Here is a 22,626-nt window from a genome sequence, read left to right on the forward strand (position 1 = left end):
GCTGAAGAAGCTACTTAAAGACTCCACGGTGTCATGCAGTGGGTGAGAGGGATTGTCCATGATGGATGTGAGCTTTGCCAACATCCTCCTCTCACCCACCTCCTCTATGGAGTCCAGGGAACAGTCCAGGACAGAAGCGGCCCTCCTGACCAGTCTGACCAGACCAGACCAGAGCACAACATTTCTAAGACGTAGTAGAATAATTAATATTACGTAATAGCAATTGACAGTGACATACTGATGTTACACTAGACATTTGTTATTAAGTCTAAATGTACCTGATTGATTTAACTATTACAGTTATCAGTATTTGTAACTTTGTTCATAAAAAGTGATATGCAAATAAAGTTATAATTTAAGTTAGTCTAGGGTCATACTTGAAGCCAGATACAATTTAAACTTCTTTTTCTGTGACAAATACACATGTATATGCAGTATTTCAATAGGAAACAAGAAAGGTTGCCAAGGCTTTTACATTTTGTGTAATAAAATTCAAACCTGTAGAGTTGCCTTGCTCTTTTCCATCACTTTAACTGGGGCTTTTATTTTGAAATATTCCCTCAGAAGTCACATGCATCTTTCGGGCGCCTTCACACTCTGAACTGTCCAACAACCTGAATAATTCCTGCTGCACCTTCACAAAATACCAGCACAACATCAATAAAACTGGAACTTTTAGTTTTTATCATTTAAGGTTTAACTGCAGATAATTTTTATTTTTATTTTGGGACAATAAGAACATGAACAGCAAACAAGAAGCCCCTCAGAGACCTGCGGCACAGTGACAACAACAACACAGCCGGTTTAATCTGCCAATTTCATTTAATAAAAGTTACCAATTTATATTAATAACACTGCAGTGTTAATAAAGACATAAATTAAAATGTAGCATCATGCGCCAGAAAATTGGTTTAATTTAAAAGATTTAATTGCTTAAAAAACAACAAACATGTAAAATATATTACAAAACACACTCATATTTCCGTAATATTTGGTGAATACAAACATCTTCATCCCCCAAATGGAGATAATGTGACATTAAAAATAGGGTGAAGTGAGATCTAATGAACGTAACACTGATGTCCAGCTGCAGCCTCACGGTGATGTTTGTCCCAGAGCCTGATGAGCCAGTCGCAGGTTTTCTCTCAGCTCTTCAGCCTCTCGTTCAGCTTTCGCCCTCACGATGCTCAGCTCCATGTACATGTCCTTGTACTTCTTAGTCGCGTTCCTCTTGTCCTGCATTCAACACAAGTCAAACTTATACTTTAACTGGTGACAGACTCCAGACTGGGCAGAAATCTGCTGTTTCATCTTTTTAATGATGAATCAAATCAAATCAAAACTTTATTTATATAGCACTTTTTATACAAGAAATTGCAATACAAAGTGCTTTACAGATTAAAAACGATTAAAAACGATGCCTCACCTTCTACCCGTTCCACCCACCCGGACCCACACAGTACAAAGAAGACACAAAGGAACACTCATACCTCCCCACCACCCACGCCCATCCCCAACCCACCCTGCAAACATGCAGAGAAGTGACTCATTAAAATAGTTAACATGGGGCTGGGTACAGACGAACCAGGTGAGGAAACACCACCTGAGAAGCCGGCTGCAATCAATCAGCCCTCAGCGTTCAATCTCACAGTTATGACACAATCAGTACTTACATGACATGAGTAAAAAGCCTCAAACAGAATATAATATTTCACCCTTAATTAAAAAAGGCACATGACCAGAAAAGACAACTTTATAGTCTAATTCTTTATTTCGTTTCTTTAAGTAAACATGATACTTAAAATGAAAATTTCTTCTCTTGTCCTCGTCATTGGGATTAAAAACTAACAGCTTTTGTAAACTGTTAATGTGCCGCTTTTTGTCCTGTCTATAAGAAGGTATAAAACTTGTGTTTCGGTCCTGACTTCATGCTAAGTCCGAGTTCGGTAAAGCGTGGAAAGTCCAGAATGTGTGTTATAACATATAATTTGCTTCGTTCAAAACAGGCATAGACTGTTTTGTTTGTATTTTCATGGCAGTTTATCATTCGCAGTCACATCCAAAATCTTAATTCACCTGAATATAGCTGTGTAGCTGCTCTGCAAAACAAACTGAATATCAGCAGCCAGGATGACAGGAAAAATACGGTAAGAAACTGTGGAATAGAGTAACATTTAAAAGTACTAAAGACGGCAAATATCTGTGAAATGATGATATTTTTGCTGATTTAAAAACGCTAAACTGTACCTTTACACCTTGTAAAAGAACTATTTGATTTGTTTTTGGTGATTTCCAAACAGTAAACATAGTGTAATTTTACTTTTCAAACAATATAAAGGAACAAATGACCATTTATGAAAATACAGATTTTGCATGTGGATTTTACTTTTCATTATTGGTTCCTTTTTTCTTTTTTTACCGTTAACAATTCTGTAATTTTACTAGTTATGTGGAATTTAAAAAAGTTATTAAACTATGATTATTATGATTACATTGTTATTCTAAAATTTCCAGTTAAAAAGTGTTAAAATATGTTTTCCAGCGTGGTGAGTGTGTCACCTTCTGTGCCGACTGCAGCTCATCCTTCAGAGACGTGATCTCCTGCTTCAGACACTGGACCTCAGACTCCTTCACTCGCAGCGTGATCTAAAAACACAAACTTCACATGATCAGGTTCATGTCTTCAGAAAATTGGAACTAAAGAATCAAACGCATCTGAAGGGACACATACGAGCCGGCAGTCTGGCAACATGTAGCTGCAAACAATCTGACAGGAGGCCTTTACCAGCCAAAAATGGTTGGAACTGACAGTGAAATCTTAAACAGAGTAATGAAAGTGTCTTGTTTCGTAAATGTAAATCCACTCGGTAACTTTCAGGAAATAAACTCGCCTCCATCTCGTACACGTCCATCCCCTGACCGAGCGGCAGGTCGTCCTGTTTGGCCAGAGAACACAGTCTGGTGATCTCTGCTGCGAGGTGACCGCTCAGCTCCTGGACGAGTCAAACAACAATCACACTTCTTTCTCTTAAAAACCCGATCAAAATAATAATAATACCTCACAAGCCAAGTGAAGCATCTGCAAAGTTCTACATGTTTACTAAGTATGCAGCTAATTTCCTCTTGCCTAGCATTGTTTGATTGTTTTTTATAAACTCAGAGTAGGTTTTTAAAACTCTTCCTTTGATTATCAGTGCTGGAAGCATTTCCAATAAAGTGAAACCTTTCTAAACTTTCCTCTGTCAGCGCCAGGTTGCAAGTCCAGCTTTCATTTACAGTGAACAGCAGCTTGGCTTTTTAAATATGTATGTGTGACGGCGCTTTAAAGCCCTCGGCACCCGATTTGCATCAAAAGTTGTTCTCCTCTGAGTTAAAAATCTGTCAAATCTGAACCCACAGATGTGAGACATATATTTTTAGATTCAATTTGAGTTACACTTTCAGAAGTTATATTTGTTTTTGACAACAATCGGGAACAAATGTCCAGAACTCCACTTAGAAATAACAGAACAAAGACGCAGATCTTGCCTGAGAATCACTACATCCCTAGTTTTCTTCAGTACTTCCATCGGTACACTGCAAACAAGAACTGCTAATAGCTAATTCTGCACACTTTTAATGGTGCTTTACCACAATTTAAATAATTATAGGCTGAATAAACAGGGCTCATGTTGACAGCAAATTTACATCTACTTTCTGCCACTGTGGTCTGAACAAGCATAACAGATGTAAAACACGGAATACTACTAGGAGTTTAAATGTGCATTTGAGATATTTTATGTTGATAACTGAGGGTTTAGAGGGGGGGAAAAATCCAGCTGAGAAAACTGAGAATGAAGAAGCTGATAACAACACATACATACACAAATGTCCACTGAGAATGCCCCATTTTTGTGCAAACAAAACAACTTTTGGAAAGATGCTGTGATTATATCTAAAGTCTACATGAACGGGGATTCAAATTTAGGTGTTTCGGGATTTTGTAAGAGAACCAAACTGATGGATCAAAGTGTGCATCACCTGGTTTCTTGTCCTCAGGTCCTGGTTTTCCTGCTGGCACTGACACAAGGCCTTCCTCTCAGCATCCACAGCCTGGACAAGGTGTCCGTTCTCCAGACACTTCAGGGAGAACTGCTGGGACAAAACCTCGAGCTCCCGCTGGAAGGAGGCCAGCTCCTCACTGCACAAACACATAGATATAAAACATTTTAATAAGAACCTGCAAAACAGACACATTCCTGAAGATGATCAGAAGGAAATGTGGCTCTATAGGTAGATGTTAACACTTGCATTATCTGCAGACTCACAGTATGATAAAAATTCACTTATTAATTCTTCATTGATGCAAAGAGTCACAAAATATATACATTTTATTCTATTACTGCAGAAGTACAGCTCTAAAATAACTCATGTAACTTGAAGCACAAACAAATTATCCAAAATTATTAACAGAGCACACAGACTTTTTAACACCGAGCTTGAGGATGAGTCTCACTGTTGCAGATGCAGGATAGAGAGTTTAGGAATTCATGGGTTAGAAAAATGTCTTAAAATACAGGATTTTTTCCATCATCACAACAAATGTTTAATCAGGAGGTTCTGATCTTGTAGCTGCTGACTACAAGAACTAATTGTTCACTTCCTGTCTAATATATCCCAGACTTCACTTCATCTGTAAATGCTCTTTATCTTTGCTCTTTATCTATCTTTCATTGCACTGTAGTATCCAGTCGATCTAATTAAACACGGTGAGCCTTCAGCTGTGTGACTCGTACCTGTGCTGCCTGTAAATGTCGTCTCGGTGTGCGTTTCCGTTGCTGTTTTCTGACTGACATCTCCTCTCCACTTCCCTCTGCAGCTCCAGACGGTGAGCGTTCTTGATGGCTTCAATTGCTGAGAGAAGATTAAAAAGGAGGAATGTTTACATGAATATCAGAAGCAGCTTCGAACAAATCCTGACACACTGGAAAGTTGTTGCTCAAATTTGTTTTTGAAACGAGTCGTTTGTTCCACAAACAGCTTGATAAATTATGTTTGTATTAGTAGCTACATAATCAGAAACTTAATAAGCATTTGTGCGACCAATAAAAAAAGCAACATTTGCAAACCTTTTACACCTCAATCAGAGCACAAATCATGCTTGTTAGAGAGCTAGATTTGCCACCATTGCTATACTTTCACCATAATTAGCCAGTTTTTCGTGTGAGATCTGGAAACCCTGATGAAATGTGCAGCAGGTAGCAGAGACAAGAATCCCTGTAACACTGAATAAAGTCGTGCACAAACATGTCTATCCTGTCGCTCCTCACCAGTCGCAGTAGCAGCACTCTCCTCCTCCAGCAGTCGGTCTCTCTCCACCAGGAGGCGCTCCAGTTCCTGTTGGTGTCGACGCTGCAGCTCCTCCACCACCTTCAGATGGGACTCCTCCATGCAGGCGAAGCCACGCTCACATGTAGCCTGGAAACACAAGAGTGAGTGAGTGATAATGACAAATAACTAGGTCGTATTCATCACAGACTAAATGATACAATCAAGAAACAAAGATGAGTTCAAGAGTCTTCCAAAATTAAGATTTTAAAAAATATTGCTCTGTCAAGCACAACAAAGGGCAAAATTAAACACTTCACATAATCATAGACTGTATATAAAGATGGACGTAGCATCTGGCTCCAAAATTGAAGCCAACCCGGAAGTGTCAAAAACGTGCAACATCACGCCGTCCGCTAGGGTTGGCTCCAAAAAGCTTTTGCTCCATAGACTCCATTTCATTTTTGGAAAAAATAAAATTTGATAGACTGATGTTCTACAGCTCAGGATTTTTTCCCGTTAGTTTTCATGGTCAAAATGAGAGATCAGGTGGCCGATCTTAAAATAAATCAATACTGAATTTCAAATAAATTGTTAATTTGGCGGAGCCAGGGGGCGTGGCTATACGTGATAGACAGTCTTGTCTGGAAGGATTGACAGATCCTTTAGGGCGAGGCTTGTTAGCGTAGGCTGAATTCCGAAAGCAGCAACAGAAGCCTCTGCGGTAAAATGTGGGCGGGATAAAAGAGTCTTCAGCTCTCAGTCTGGCCCGCCCATAGACTGGTCCTGCCCCTAGTTGCTCTCCGGTCCAGTCTGTTTGATGACGCTTTTTACGTCACTGGCTCCAAAAAAATCCAAAATGGCGACCAGGAAGTAGCAAAATCCGGGCTTCATTTTCTCAGCGTTGAAACCAACGGGTGACGTCACGGTTAGTTTACGCCTGCATATAATGCACCATAATTTGAAAAATCTAAGATCGCAAAAAACTGTTTTCACTGTATGTGGACCTGCTGGGTATTTTTTGATTGAATGATTGATAATTTGGCTTCTTAACTGTCAGAAAACAGCTTAAAATATTCTGACTCATTTCCTACAGCCCAAACTGTTGATTCACGTGGCTTTCTTGTTTGACAAACAGTCCGAACCTTGTGGGATACTTCCTTTAACGACAAAGAAAAGAGGCTAAATCCTCTCCACTGAGTGTCTAGTGAATGATTATTGTATTATCAAACTAGTTCAAGAGAAAACTGCAGGATTTCATCATGCAATACCACTGTTTTACTGAAAACATTCAAACAAAAAATTTTCTCCTCTTCCAGCCAAAATTGAAGTCTCTTGGGTTGATTTTCACAGATTGTAGAAATGAATAAAAACTAATGGTTGCCAATTAGTAGGATTTAAACACTCTAGTGTAATAAATACAAATAGTTTACAGCAAGGTAAATAGTTTGTTTCCTCATTAGAAGAAATATTCAAATCCGGCTATGGAGCGAAAGATTATTGAATAAAAGAATTATATTCCTCAGAAGCTGCTTCTGCTTATATTTTTTCTCTAATGTAAAAAATGTTTATTATTTAGTGAACTTTTTTGGCTTACTTTAACGAAGAAAGAGTTATTTCTTATTGAAAATGCTACTGTAATAATATTTTTAATTGCAAAACAAGAGTAACAACTTTGATGCTTCTAGTTTCACATATTTATAGCTCATAGGACAGTATTAACTTGGACAGCTGCATTTGTAGACTTTAGTTTTGGTTCTTTTTCAATTATCAAGTACTGTAGCTTTACTGTAAATAATCTTGAATATTTGGATTACACTGATATCACTATAAGATTAAACATCCATGACAAAATAAGCCATGCTTATTGTATAAAAAAAACAAACAAACATTCTTCTCTGATCACTGAATACAGCCAGGTTTACAGTCTTACTTTCATTTTGTTGACATTAGACTCAAAGGATTTAGATAGCACCAACTCATTTTCTCCATGTTTTTAGAAATAAATGTTCTATAAATCTGGTTGTGAATGATTAATGAGCATATTCCTCTGTAAAAACCCTTCAGAATACAGAGAAATAAAACTACAAAGTATGGTCAATGTAAGAGCTGCTGAGGTGGATATTTCTGGCTTACAGGACAGAAAAAAACCCTCAATGATAGGAAGTAACTTTTAAAGATATGCAATGTAATTGATATCTACGTACAGATAAATATAAGAAAAACAAACATTGATGTATATTCTGAGTTCGCTTACAACACGGATGAAAGAAAACAAGTGCTTTTGCCTGTTGTGTCTCACTTTTAGAGTTTTATAGTCAAAACTGCTAATCTGTCTCATCTGGATTCTGTGGGTGTGACTTGAATTATTTAGTGAAATAATCATATCTTTGCAGAAAACTATTCTCACAGGATAGTACTGTACAAGCAGTGTCAAAGATTTTCAGGGTCTTTTAACACATCAAACACCAGCCACCCTGCAGCACCACCTACCTTCAGCTTCTCCATCTCCTTCTCATGCTGCAACTGCATCAAACTCATTTTTCCATCAAACTCTTCTTTCAGCTCGTCCCTTAAGGCCGACAGCTGCTCCTCCAGCTCCTTCACTTTTCCTCTTAACGCTGAAATTAGCTCCACGTTTGCATCGGTTTCGTCACTTTCTCTCAAAATTGTGGTTTCCGTGTCATCGAGCTCAGGTTCCTTCTCAGCCATCTCCTCTTCTGGTGTTTCATTTTCTTCCCTACTTTCCTCTGCAACGCTTCCATCTGCACTCTGCAGCTCAGAATCTACATCCTGTGGATAAGACTCATCCGTCTGGCAGCATGAGTCCATCTGAGCGACCAATAAAGACGCTTGTTGTTCCTCGAGGTTTGACAGTTTTGTTTTTAGCTCCCTGTTTTCCTCCATGAGTGCGAGACAGTTGCAGCAGCGTCTCCTCTTTGACTGAAGTCTGCGTAAACGGTAGCAGTACAGGGCTTCGGTTGCTGCAGAGTGAAAGAATGAAACAGACCAGGGATGCTCTGAAAAGTGGAATTCATACAGTTTGTCTGCAGCTAACTGGAGTTTGTTTTGGGCAGAGGTGCTGACAGATGAGGTGACCTGGTTCAGCAAAGAAATTTTCATCTGTGTGACCATCTTAAGATGCTCCATCTCACACAGCTGGTTATTGAAATCAAACACACTGTTTTCCTCCATCTTTGCGGTTTCTGATGCTGTAACACTTGCACTATTCCAATTAATGTCCTTTAAAACCTCACACATTCCCTCCAAACCTTCCTCATCTTTCTCCAGAAGCAGACCACGGCCTTCGAGCAGCATCTGTTTCTCTAACATCATATGTTCCGTCACTTCCCTAACAAGCACCTCTACTGGATCATCCACTCCTGAGGAAACGTCTTTCAGTTTGTTGAGCAGCAAACTCCAAAACTCTTCCTCCCACTTCAGCTGACCCACAACTGCAGGACTCTCCTCCTCTTGCTCACTTTCTTTTACAAAATCCAACCTGTCAATCACATCCAACAGCTTCCCCAAAGCTCTCAGCCTCATGACCATCCCCTCTATCACTTGCTGGATCTTTTCGTCACTGGAAACACATCGATTTCTTTCACATTCTTTCACCTTCTCTTTCTCCAACTCTTCATTCAGCCTCCTAATATCAGCCTCTGCCTCTTCAGCTCTTTGACAGTAAAGTTCCTCTGCCACCTTCAGCTTTGTGTTCTGCTGCTGAAGCTCCCGGCAGGTCAGCTCTGACTGGTCCAGCTGTCTCTCCAGCTCCATCAGCTTGGCTTCAGTAGCTTCAAAACATCGAAGCAGGTACCCTCCTGCTTTCTCAGCACCTTTCTTCTTCTTGTCATCCTCCTTTGTTGCTTCTGTTTCTGCCGGGTCGCTCAGCTGCAGCAGCACCTCGGTCTCCTTCAGATTCTCCTCCAGGGAGGTGATCAACGTCTGGGCTTCCAGCAGCTCCTGGTTCCTGAAGCTCAGCTCCCTCTCCAGATCTTCTAACCTCGTCTTCCCTTGTTGCTCCACTTCAGGGAGCAGATGGGGCTCGGTGTACCTGTTGCTGAGCTCTGCTTTCAGCCTCTCGATCTCTCGGTCTGCCTCCGTCAGCTGGTTCAGCATCTCCTGGTTGCGCTGATTGAGAGCCTCATTCTGGCTGGTGAGTAGTTCCACCTCTTTGGAAAGGTTCCTCACTGTCAAACTGTCTGGAGCTTCGCAGTTCAGTGAAATGTCATCTCCACCTACAGGCTCCTCCACAAAAAGCGAACTAAAGTCACTCTTCTGTATTTGTGTTTCTGAGGCTGCAGACAGTTGACAGTCTTCTCTGTCCAGCTGATTCTGGTGGTTGGTTGTTGTGCCATTAAAGCTCAGAATCTGAGCATCAGTTTGGGACCGATCGCTGTCTGATGCAGGTGACAGTAAAGGTGTGACTGCTGGCTCAGAAAGCAAATCCTCCAGTTCTTGTAAGTTACCCTCAGTATCATGCAACCAGATGCTGGGCAGCTGTGGTGCTGATGTAGATGGTTCAAATCCAAGCTGCTCCTGCATGTCCTGCTTGATAATGCTCTGCTGCATGACGTTTGTATCTTTCAGGTTCTGTGTTTGGTATTTTAATGGCTTTTCATTTGTGTCCAGTGAGTATAAATCTACTTCAGAAAAAATTGGAGGGTCCAGCTGTGAAAAAAGACACAGAGAAGATCAGCTAACCACGTGGTAAAGCACTGACTGACTGAAATAATCAAAAGCAATCAGGTTATATAAGAAGACACCAACCACCACAGTAAGTAGCTGAGGCCAAACAATAAACTTTGCAGACCTGCTGCTGATAACATCCTGCTGCACTGAGCTGAGCTTCCAGTTTGAGTCTGCAACGCTCCGACTCTGCCAGCTGAGCCTTCAGATCCTCAACCTCCAACAGCACAAAGAAAACCAGATTAAAGATCGTATGAAGGCCTTCATATCCTAAACAACGTTGCATCATAAACATATCAGAATGGATAAATACAGCAGAAGCATCATCATTATTTACATCTTAAGTTCCAAAGTTTAATTTGATCAATATAGTTGCACTATTTAAAGTAGCAATAACTGCTTTTTTGCCTATGTAGGGGCAGAAAATTAGAAATTTACACGACAGACGGACACATTAGAGAAACATTAGTATTCATTCAGAGTAATGTTTCTGTCCACCTGATGAATTTAAGCCCAACATTTACTCTCTTTTTTAGAAGTTATAGACAAAAAAATAACTTCTCATCTGCTGAGTGCTCTTCTTCTTTATCAGCTAGTCATTATTTGTCTGACTTTGTGTCATTCCATCTTTAGAACTGTTTTTGCTCAGTCATCTTTGATTTGCCAAAACATTTTATATATATATATATATATACACATACATAAATAAAACACAATTACACGCTTAATAATTACACATTTGTTCCATTTTAATATTTAAAAATATATAATACTAAAACAGTGCTATGTACAGTAATACAGGCTCGCCATCCATTTACCCTGTTCCTGTAGCTGTGCAGCAGTTTCTCCGTCTCCATGGCATCTCTGGCTTCATTAAAGAGCGGGACTGTCCTGTCCAGTCTGAACACCGTCTTCTCCACCTCCTTCCAGCACTCTTCTATCTCCTCCTCCACTCTCTGCTGTGAATTTGGACTCAGTGCTCTGACACCGTCGTCCACCATCTTATCTCCATTCTCCTCCCATCCCAGAGAGATGCCCAGCATGTTCTCGTACCTCCTCCTCCTCTCCTCCCGCTTCTTCCTCCTCTCCAGGTCACTCAGCTCCAGTGAACAGGGAGATGGAGTCCTCTGAAGATCTCCTGCCACCGGCGGCTTGCTCTGAGGCCGAAACTCGGCCCAGTCAAAGGTATTGTAGCGGCCTTCCCTTCGTCGCTCCATTACACTCTTTGGTTTGTGGTGAGAGTCTCTGTCTGTGGAGACGTCAGAGGAGGGGGAGTCCTGAGTCACATCTGGTTTGGGTAGAACTTCAGGTTGGTGGCCAGGTACACTGAGGAAAGGAAAGCATCAGGTCTGAAACCATTAGTAAAACTCAACATCAGCAATTCCGATTCATCAGGATCTTTTTCGAGAGAAAAATGTCAGGATTTGCTACTTTTCACTGTATTTTATTGTTAGAAACTGAATAGGTTTTACTTTTGGGCTGCTGATTTAACGAGATATATTATCTGATACATGTAAAAACATAACATTTTGATAACATTAAATATTTGAAATGAACATTTGCAAGTGTTATATCAAATGATGGAAGATTTGAACAGCCTAGACTAAACAAGATACAAATTGGACGGCTCGCCTTTATAATGACGAAGATAAGAGCCTGAAAGTAAATAACCCAGAAAATCGGTTTGGGTTAAATAACTGTTTGAGTCACCAAGAAGTATTTCATAAAAAACAAAAGCTTGGAACCAAGTCCAAAAACAGATCTTTGTTTTTTTCTTCTTGGCTCTCCCATTAATCATCTTTGACCTCTCAGATTTGTCTTGCGACTCCTGGGTTGAGAACTACAAGTCTACACTATGCGACTGTATATAAAGTAACCTCAGCTCGAGCAGCTCAAAGATTTGATGACATTATAACTTGTAAGGGAATATTTATACATTCAGTTTGGATTTACTTCTTCCTCGACAGGAAGAAAAGCTCCAGAACAACTCCTGATTTCCTGGACCTTGAATTTTGTCCTCTAGTGATTTTATAGTAAAAAAAAAAAGGCTTCCTTTAACATATGATCATAAGAGGATTGGATTTTGGATTTGAATGACCACTCAGGATGAACTGATGATTTTTTTTCCCCCACAGGAGTATTTTAATTTAACTTAACCTATTCTAAAAACTGCTTTTGTGCCTCATGTCAGTGACCTGCACAGCCTGTGCTAAAGCTGCTACACTAAAAGTTTCACTGATCACCTGGCTACATCAGGAGCGTTGGCCGGATGGACGTTCCTCATCAGTGCCTGGATCCAGTTCCTGCGTATCCCTGCAGTCATGGCCGACAGCGTGAAGACACCCTTTGGGGTCTGCAGCACACAAACATCAGCTTTAACTGGCAGTTTTACAAATTAGGTAAAATTCTGACTGTTGCTTGTCAGGCATGAAGTCTTACATGGATCTGAAAGCCGTAGTTTCTTTGCACTTGATACTCAGACACATTATAACACTTTGTTAAGTCGATTTCTCCTTCAAGATCTGAAGCCTGAGAGGAAAAGGCAGAAAACACTATGAAGGGCTAAATAAAACACAGATACTATTAATTTGCTTTATAATTTAGCAATTTCCAAATACCTCCTCAGCTATGGAGTCCTTGTAGTATCTCAGACTGTCAGTGGACAGCACAAACCAGTATTTCTTCCACTAGAGGGAAGCAAAGGACATTCACCAGAGGTGATTAACACACAACTTGGTGTATTGAAATCCTTTAAATCACCAGCTGGACCGTAATTTATTTGTTTTCTGGTTAGTGTAGAATTACAAAATTTTTTACCTGTTCCTTTTCATCCAGTTTGACCATCCAGCCTTTCTTGAAATTCAATAAATCTGGCTGTAAAGAAAACATACATAGGCACAATTCTGTTATTTACAGAAGAAAAATAGAAGAAACATAGACTTGACTCTTCTTGCCGTTGAGTAATAAATATGATCTATAGGTGAATGATAAAGTATAATATAAACCGCCTGTAACATCACAATACGAGTATTTGCAAAGTTTTCAGCCTCACCAGGAAATAAGGGCCGGAACTCCCATTTTGGGGTATAACAGTATGTTAAAAAGCATTATATCACTGTCTACAAAAACTCAAATGTTTGAAGCAATCAAGCAAAAAAAAAAAAAAAAAAAAAAAAGAAAGAAAGTAAAGCCTGAAGCTGGCTGCTGTTGTTCCAATACAATGTCTGTTCTACCAGCAAAGGTCACAGAAGCAGCCAAATGTGGTTTCTGAGCTGTTGCTCCATGAACCTTACTCAGCCAACCAGGACCATTTGACTTCTGTTTCTCAAACTTACATCACACTCCACAACTTTCAGAGTGATGAAGGAGTCATCCATGCTGTTTAAGAGATTCTTGAGGTTCAACATGTAACCTTCTTCCATGAAGGGATCGTGAAGCTTGAAAATCCACAGACCAAGTGCATTGAAGTTAAAGGGGACTATGTTGAAAAGTAAGGCAAGAACAATCCTCCTTCTGTGACGTTTTCTGGTGAGAATTTGCCACTCCAATAAAAGTGCCATAAGTTCACTTAAAATTTAGCCCCCTACAGGTTTATGAATAGGGAAATTAACTGTACATATCAAAACCGTTTTATGTACCAGGCTGAGAACATGATTTTTTCTGATGTAAATTTAGGAGTTTTAACATGGATGTCTATGGGGATGATTCGCTTTTGGAGTCTGCCTCAAGTGGACATTCAAGGAACTGCATTAAAGACCAACATTAGTGTTGCTCATCACAGAGTGTTGCTTGTTTGAAATCAAAGGCAGGGCAGTACCACATCACACCCAAAAGTCACTACTGCACAGGCTTGTTGCAAATGATGTCACAAATAAAAGACGGTGGCTCCTGTTTCTTTCACTTCTGGGCAACTGTCATGTCCACGATCTTTACGTAAAGTCTGTGGTAGAAATAGGAATCAGTTTGGCGACTTACCGTCATGACAGTGTCTGACGTCCTGCGGTCCAGAGACTTGGCTCTTCTCTGGGGAGGAGGAGCACTGAGCTGGGCTATATCTCCACAAGACTGGAGTTTCTGCAGAGGGCCAAAAAAAAAAAGAGTTCAAAATTAACCAGTAAAATTATGCCAACTTTCCTCAGAAGGAGGCTTTAACTGATGAGAAGACGTGACGTGTTTTCTGAATCGGGACGGTGCAGCCCGCATTCCATCAACCAGAGTAACCGATAGTCTGGACGCTTGGCAGAGATGTCAGCTGTAAGGATTAGGCCTGCTGTAGAGCACCACGGGGAGTCCAACAGGCTTTTCTACGCTGCCTGCTAAACTCGAACTCACATCACAAGTGAAGTACACACGGATGACTGGATTTGGCTGTGGAATGCATGAAAAGGTTTTAGGAGCTACATAATCCCTGATACTCTGCGGCTTTTGTCTTCCATTTCAAAATGATGCTCCAAAACTGAGAGTGAGACCCCTGCATGCTTCGTATGATCAGGTTTCATGCTGGTGCTAACAGCACGTATCAGGGTCTGCTTCAAGTCTGGATTACACAGCATTAAATGAAACACGGGTACGTTTTTTTGTTTACTTGAGCCTCTGCAATTCAAAAGATTCATTCTTCCCTCTTATGTAACCACTTCAATGGGGAAAAAATGACCACTTTAATCACTACAGAACATTCTTTGTGTTTTTTTTTTGTTCTGGCATTTACACTGAAAACTATCCAAGGACACAACACACGGAAGAACACAGCGCTCTGACTTCAGCGTGAACCGATCTTTTTTTTTTTTTTTTGCTGACCACTGCAGACAGAGCCTGTCCTCTGTTCTGTTTAGTGAAGAAGCCTCCCATAGCTGAGGGGGAGGAAGAGAAGAAGAGGCTGTCTTGGGAATCTCAGCTCTGAGGCCTGAATGAACTCCGGACGGTTCTGGTTTGGCCCTCTCCTGGCTACCAAAACAAACGCACCCAGAGACACATAAATCATCACAGGGGCTCAAACGCGCTGCTGGCGTATTTAAAAAGGTAAATCCTCTGTAATGAGTGAGCGCGTTTAATCAAAGATTAACAGCTGCCACTGTGACGACCATCTGTGTTGCACTACTGTGATTTTACAATGTTTCCTGCATCAGTGTTGGCTGCAGAGGGGTGTTTCATCAGTGAGGCTATGAAAAGCAGGCTTTACTGTGAATGTGGCTGACGAACTGTTTCATAAAGCCAAAGCAGAGCTGATGGAGGCGAAATAAATCAAGTCTGGTTTATTTCATACCTTTGACCCACACTTGAAACATCAAGCACAAATCATGTCATGCCGCAGTCAAAAACACAGACATGAAAAGACAAAATTGTGATGTTTGTGGCCACTGAGCAACAGATATTAAACATATAAACCAAAAATGATAATATTACAGCTGTAAACTGAATCAAAGAATTTCTGACATCATGCTTTAGATCAGTCAGGAGCTGGTACCAAAAAACAAGTCCAACTTAGTCCAACTCTGAACTATCTGAGCAGTGTACTACGAAGTTAGGTCAATGGGTTATGGAGGTATGCTGAGCCTAAAGGCAGAGTTTCACTGTCATGAAGGTGGCTCTCTTTTTGACCCGTTACTGATGCTGCACTGCTAACGTGTTCCGAGGACATTCTGTAAAACTGCCATCGTTTCTATCATCACTGCATTTTCTATGATACAGATTTTCAAATGAGCGAATCATGTTAAACTGTATGTTACAAATAACACTGAACGAAGCCGCGCAGTTACAGTCGGTAAACTGTATGCGTCATGTTGCCACAAGAGCACAAATGCACTTAGTGGCTAATGCAGAAATATAATCTATGCTTGGTCCCAATTGCTGCCAAGTCTGCTGCTGGTATTGAAGCTAATGGAACAGAATAGAAAATTGATTCGTCTATTTTCCTAGATTACTCACACGTCAAGTATTATCTGTAGTATCAAGTCACGCCACAACTCAGGCTGTCTCGTGTTGGCAAGTAGAGAGTCTTGTGGGGTCTTAGTTGCAAACGAGTACCAAGACAAAGTCCTCTGTGACACTTGATGACCTCCAATCAGACTGAAAGCTTCCAATCAAGACAGAATCAAATCCAATAGTTTTACGAAATCCCAGTGACATGGAACACGGATTTATTACAAAAATCATTCTATTTTACAACACCTGTGCGACAGCAGACATAAACAAAGAATCCTGTTTAGGTTAGGGCCCCAACCAGTTATGCAACGATTATGCAAAAAGATGCAGTCAAATCAATTAATGGCAACCTTGTGATTACACAATAATTTTGACAGGTCTAAAAACAGTGAAGTGAGGCGATGAGCAAGTCTCAGGTCATCTCTAATATATAATATGCCTTCAAAGATTTTGTTTTTCATAGCTCTGTCAGTTTCTGTTTTTCACTTCTTCAGATTTGGATCATCTGAATGGATGTGTTTCTATGTCATCTCTGGTCTGACTTGATTCAACCACCTTTAAGAGACCACATTTCCAGAAATTAAGCCTGATTTACTGACGTAAGGCCAGGTTAACTGGTTGCTTTATGCAACATACCTGTGGACTGTTTATCCTTCGTGTTTGGTTTATTTCGTTGATACTGTGACACACAGACAGACACTTGTTGGGGTTTACTCACCTTCTTAATCACCAGGGTCTAGCCCAACAACACACGCTGACTATCATTCACAAACAGGTGTGCACTTCTGCAAAGGGAGGCACTGCTTTCTGGGCTTTCTCTGAGTTTATCAGTGCGTATGGGCCATCGTGTGATTCTGCAACTTGTCAGCAGAGCTTTGAAAGTCTCGTGAAGAGTCCTTGAGAGCTCCTGATAATAACACTGCATCTTGTTTAAATTGTGAGGAATCCCTGGAAAAAAGTATGTACGAGGAATGTTGGCTCACAGATTTCAGCACGCGGACTGAACGCCTTCAGGGCATCAAAACCAGTTCTGTTCGCAAACAAAACGCAGCGCTGAATGATTCACTGCTTCTGTCCCACCTGCCGACACACGCACCCACTGACACTGGAGGAAACAAGCCACGACACGGCAGCACTGACTCGTCCACGCGTTTCATGCCAAACTGTCATCACCTGCTTTTCAGCAGCACCAAATAAATAAAGGCTATGAAGATGCAAAAGACTTGAATGAGTCAGGAAGCGTCTCTTGTTTACACGCACTGACCGACTGATGCAAACAGCCTCAGTGTGGAACTCAGTGATTTACTCCATCTCACTCTGCACTGTTTGATCAGGTCAGAGTTGCAGCCTTCGAGTGACGTCTCTCACGCACAACACCTGGATTTGTGAGTCATGTTCAAACCAGTCGAGCCCACAGCCCGGCCCAGTACAGCTTGGATACAGTGACTGGTCTGAATCATGGCAAACCCGTGTGAGGATTAACCAGCACTACCTAGTCAAGGTTATTACTGTCATATGGCAGCAAACTACCTCAGTCAGGAAGTGGTTTTTTAATTGTTGGATGCTGACATTAAAGGACTTGAAAATATATTTTTTATATATTATAAGCCTTGGCCTCCTAAAGGACGTTCACAATGAATATTTCCATTTTTGTTTTTTGTGTTTGCTCTGAGAATTTTTACTGGTTAAAAGAAAATGTTTTCTTTTTTTTTTTTGTAAAAAAATAACGTCAAGTCAGTTGTATTTACAAAACCAGCCAGAACTGGGGGCAGCATAATATTAGGCTCCCCTTTACATCTCTGTGCTGCAAACATGCTAACACACAACAATATATCATGAATGTCATGTTACCTCTTCACTTTATTCCTTATTTGTTTCCACTGACCTTATTTGTTAAGTAACAAAATGATTTTAAAAAATTATATTTCTGAATATAAATAGGAATATACATAATTTTTACCAAGACAGTGCTTCACTTCACCTGCATGTGGTCAATTTGGAGAATAAAAACTAAAGTTGACCAAGCTGAGTTCTTACATGGCAAAAATTGTACAAGTGCTGCAAGCTGAAGGTGCATTACTATAGACAGCCAGTGCAGCGTTTTCTAATTCCTAAATTATGCCTGTAGAGACTAAATCTATTTTATCTGAAGTGGATGATAATGGCTCACTAAAAGCTGATATTTAATATACAATTCATATCATTAAAGGAGCAGTTTGACATTTGTTTGTTAGCTTAGCATAGCACAAATCTTTAAAACAGGCATAAACAGCCAGTCTCACTTTGTGCAAAAGCAACACCACCAACTTATCAACACCTCTGAGGCTCACTGATCAACATGTTAAGTTATGTCTGACTATTTCTTGGCTGTGTGAAATGAATTCCTGCTGATGATAACACTACTGTGACAACAACAGTGGCATTCTGTCACATTTCTACAGAGCACGGCTAGCTGTATCCACCCGTTTCCAGTCTTTATGCTAAGCTAAGTTAAGCTGCTGCTGGCTTTTGGCTTCATATTAAGGGTACAGACGTGAGAGTACTACCGATCCTCTCTTCTAGCTTGTTAAGGCAGCAAATAAGATTATTTCACAACGTGTTATATAACATATACTTGCTGAAATATAACAAGTTGAGTTTCATCAAGGCAGGAACATGCAGCAACTTGTAGAAATTAAACAACACACCTCTTTAATGACTAACTATGAAGGGCGCATCAGACTGGCAGAGGACCTAGTACATGTTGGACTGATAACGTCACTGTCCAATGAAAACTATTTTTTGTCTTTTTTTGTTTACAGGACTTTCATGATATTTTCCACAGTGGGAAAGCTTTCAGGAAGCTCCAGGACCCACTGGGAGACTCATACAGCAAGGGTTAGGTTTGGCTCAAACAGAACTCACGTCTACATGAAATGTGTCTATAGTTGTTCTGGACTGCTAGACTAGAAGGTGAAAAAAATCCAATAATTTTGCAAAAAAATTCCCCAAATTTCTGAAAATTTGCAAAACCTTCAGGAAGAAAATTCCAATTATTCCTTAAAAGTTTCCCTTAAATGTTTGATTTTTTTTTAAAAATCCCCGAATCTGGCAAGAAAATTCTTGTAAATATTTTCAAATAATGAGTAAAAATCTTCCAAAAAAATCCTAAAAACATCTAAAGTGATTACATATATATCAGTAAAACCTCTAATATTTTCTTGAAGAACATTCACAAAAAAAAATCAACCAAAATCCAGCAAAATTTACTGGATGCTGGTAGATTTTTTTGTGAATGTTTTTAAGAAACATTTTTTAAAATTTCTTTTTTTTCACCAAAAAATGTTCAAAGACTTCCCAAAAATGTTGAAAATGTGGACATCAGAAGTTTCACTGTGAAAATGTTTTTTTCCCCACATTTTCAAACTTTAAAACAGGTCAATTTTGACACGCAGGACGACACGAAGGTTAAAGCATACTGGCAGTTGAAGTCACAGAAAATGGATGGACTGACTGTGTCTGAATAACATTCATGATGAAGTTACCTCTCGCTTGCTGGTACGAGCTTCACTCCTGCCCTTCCTGGAAGCAGCTGTCCCACCTTCATGTTCTTTCTTGGTGCCTTCTGATCCCAGCAGCCTCTCTGCTGATCGGTTACGGCTGCAAAACATGAACAACTCATTAAAGTGTGTGTCCACTGCAGAAAGTTTCCCAGAACCCAGTTTCCCGACCTGCGTTTCCACTGGAGCTACCATAGTCCACATTAAGATCAAAACGCATCTGCTCGGTGGTTGTACTTTCTGGAGGTTTAGGAAACATCAAGCAGCGACACTTATTATTACACTGATTAGCGGGATACAATGGCATCAGTCACACCAGACATTTTTAAAAAAGTGCAAACAGGTCGTTTTGCTTATTTGCCAACATAATGGGGATGGAGCAGCACAGGAAATTTTGCAACAAATGATCAAGTCCAGATTTTAGCTCTGTGATGGAAAAGCAAATCATAAGAGAGAGTAAAGTAAAAAGTAAACATCAAGCGCTTTTCCATTGCAAGAATTTGGGGCAGGTGTAGAAGCGGAGAGAATGTTTACAGGAGCAGAACTGTAATCTGCCTTTAAGCTTTCCTGTTTCTATTGTGGTGGAGAATCTCACAGCGTCGACCACAGCATTAACTCCAAGAGCCTCAAAACAACAACAAATATTAGCTACCTAATGTAACTAGTTCTGTAAAAAAACGAAAAATGTATCAAGACTGGTACTTGATGAGGACATCAACAGGGAAGAAAAAAAATGGCACTTTCTGAGGCCCACATAGCATTTTTTTTTAGGGCTGCGCTAAAGCACATACCACCAAATAGACAGTTTTTTCTCACCAAAAATACAATTGAACAAGCTTCTTGCAGTCGAACATGCACAAAAGTTTCAATCACCCTAAAACAGCCAGTGACTTTCTGCAGTGGAATAATTCTTGGGAAATTTAAAAATTCCTGCAAGGTGTAGTGTAAAATTTAACCAGGAACAAACTGTTAGCATGAGAGAAAGATTACTTGTGATTTATCAGATTCAACATAATCAGAACAGTTGGGATTCCCGTCAATGCAGCAGTTTTACTTTTTGGGAAAACGTAAACGTTAAAAATATCGAACAGATTCTGCAGTACGTTGTGTACAAGCAGATGTTTAATGAGGCAGGTTTAGTAATAAATAGCGTCTGTAAATTCTTTGTGAATGTGATGTTTTGCTGCCCTCCCTGCCTCTGGTGGGTGCAGACAGCTCTGTGCCCTGAAACTCAGCTTCAACTCAAGTCTACTTTCTCTGACGGGCAGGCAGACTGTCAGCGTAGAGGTCCTGAGAAACAATGCTGCAGATATCTAATTACAACAGCCTTTTGGAATTTCTGGCCTTATTTGGGGGGGTGGATAAGCATTTTGTGTTTTTGTTTCCCAATAAGGCAACAAGAGTGAAGAGCCGACATGTATTCTCCTCACGTGACCAGTTTACATGCTGCTGGGGCACCAACTGGGAGGGTTTTCTTTAAGCTAAATTTAAAAATGCAGCAGTCAGATCTCTAATGGAGGGGTAGAGCGTGAGCCTTTGATCTGGTGTTTAGCGGTGTGTGATGGCTGCTCAGCTTTATACTGGGGGGGAAGCACGGAGGCATTGGATGTCCTTTGTGCTAATTGCTTGCACATTTACCCGTTTTCCTTTGCCAATGTACTCTGCATGGCTGGAAGCGTTACCCACAGACTACATGCAACATACATGAGAAAATACTAAACAGATTTCTTCCATACACCGTGGACAGAAGAGTTATTTACACATTGTCTTTAAAATTGGCTGGAAATGGTGAAACCCCCCCTTGATTCATTTCTAACCTTCTGTCTGGTCTCTGCTTTTTGTTGTTTCCTGATGTTTGGATGTCGCTGCCAGCGTCGACGCTTCCAACAACCGCCAAGTCCAAGGAGCCGACTGGGCTGCCCAAGCTGCCAGCGGCATCCAAGGTTGGCGGGTCCCTGGAGACCGGGTACAGGTAGGGGGACGTGTTGCCTGGAGATGGAAGACAATACAAGAGGTTTCAGACGAGAGCAGGAAAATTAAACCGGGGCTGGGTTACAGAACTGTTAGTCGTCTATTTGCCACAGAACCCCAAAGAGTCTCTAAACATCCAGCAGCCAACAAACCAGATGAGATCATTATTTTTTAATCACACTAGACGGTGCATTCCAGACAAAACCATTCATGTCATTCTCTCCCACCTCCATTAGATTTTTAAATAGCACAAAAACAAAGATACACCTATTTTTAGATCTTGTGTTTTGCCCTTTATTGCATTTCTTGTTCATTTTGTGTGGGCACTTTTCCCAGACACTGTCACGTCGTTTGTTATTGATCGATCCAGATTTTATACTTTGCTTTTTATGATTCGCTGTCTCTACATGTCTGTTGAGGAGATGTCTGGCTGTTTGTCAGGACTAAAATAATCAGAAATTTTCCCTTTAAGGTTAATTAATGTCATTTTAAAATCTACTTAATGTTCTCTTTGAACATGTTCCATAATGATGTCTGCTTTTTCATATTTATGAAGTGAATTTAGCAAGAAAGTGTGCTGCCACTCATCAGTCCGAGCTTATTTCCTGTGATTTCAAAGTAAGAAAGTGGAACTTGCAGGCAGTAAAGGTGTTTTTGCCTCCATTGTAAAGAGGACAAACCCACATAAGTTGCTATGGCAGCATCAACAGATTACAACACACTATGTGAAGCTGTGTGGCAGCTAATTAATCATTTTGTTTAGAACACACTCCCAAACCAAAACAGAGTTATAACATTGACATCATTGAGAATGTACATATTACAAAGACTGAGGAAGAAAAGATGACTTTAAACAATAAATACAAGAGAAATAAGCACATGAATCTGATCTAAACGTAACTTCAAACCTTTCTTTGATGTCAGAATGTACGACATACAAGCAAGCTAATGTTTTTAAGAATGAATCTGCAGGAGAGTATGTGAGGAGATTTTAATGCAGCTCGTTGGTACTAAAAGTCTTAAAGGATAATTCTGGTTTACTGAGGACTCATCTGTTGTGTCTCTGTGGGTCATGCTGACTTTGCACTCTCCACCTCCAGCTTAGAGAATTGGGGAAATGAGGCACAAAACGGCTCATATCCGGGAAAATTATTGGAATAGCTCCCAGCAGGTTTACAACAAACAGATGAATCATTTT

The 22,626-nt window shown here is 40.3% G+C and overlaps 1 protein-coding gene across 1 annotated transcript in view; it reads right to left on the reverse strand.

Moving 5' to 3' along the window:
- Positions 1-803: 803 nt before the first annotated feature.
- The window catches only part of LOC110954130 (myosin phosphatase Rho-interacting protein-like), a 32,144-nt gene continuing 10,321 nt past the window's right edge, over positions 804-22,626 (reverse strand). The window contains exons 7-22 of the mRNA XM_022198473.2: positions 21,275-21,446; positions 19,443-19,557; positions 13,972-14,070; positions 12,814-12,870; positions 12,615-12,683; positions 12,436-12,525; positions 12,240-12,349; positions 10,815-11,322; positions 10,121-10,213; positions 7,801-9,978; positions 5,310-5,457; positions 4,776-4,893; positions 4,021-4,180; positions 2,892-2,993; positions 2,560-2,646; positions 804-1,236 (exon numbers count right to left, since the gene is read on the reverse strand). Coding sequence (XP_022054165.2) covers positions 1,096-1,236; positions 2,560-2,646; positions 2,892-2,993; positions 4,021-4,180; positions 4,776-4,893; positions 5,310-5,457; positions 7,801-9,978; positions 10,121-10,213; positions 10,815-11,322; positions 12,240-12,349; positions 12,436-12,525; positions 12,615-12,683; positions 12,814-12,870; positions 13,972-14,070; positions 19,443-19,557; positions 21,275-21,446 — 4,247 coding nt within the window. The 3' untranslated portion in view covers positions 804-1,095. The remainder of the gene's footprint in view (positions 1,237-2,559; positions 2,647-2,891; positions 2,994-4,020; positions 4,181-4,775; positions 4,894-5,309; positions 5,458-7,800; positions 9,979-10,120; positions 10,214-10,814; positions 11,323-12,239; positions 12,350-12,435; positions 12,526-12,614; positions 12,684-12,813; positions 12,871-13,971; positions 14,071-19,442; positions 19,558-21,274; positions 21,447-22,626) is intronic.

Source organism: Acanthochromis polyacanthus, chromosome 21 (genome assembly GCF_021347895.1).
Source record: "Acanthochromis polyacanthus isolate Apoly-LR-REF ecotype Palm Island chromosome 21, KAUST_Apoly_ChrSc, whole genome shotgun sequence".
NCBI lineage: Eukaryota > Metazoa > Chordata > Actinopteri > Pomacentridae > Acanthochromis > Acanthochromis polyacanthus.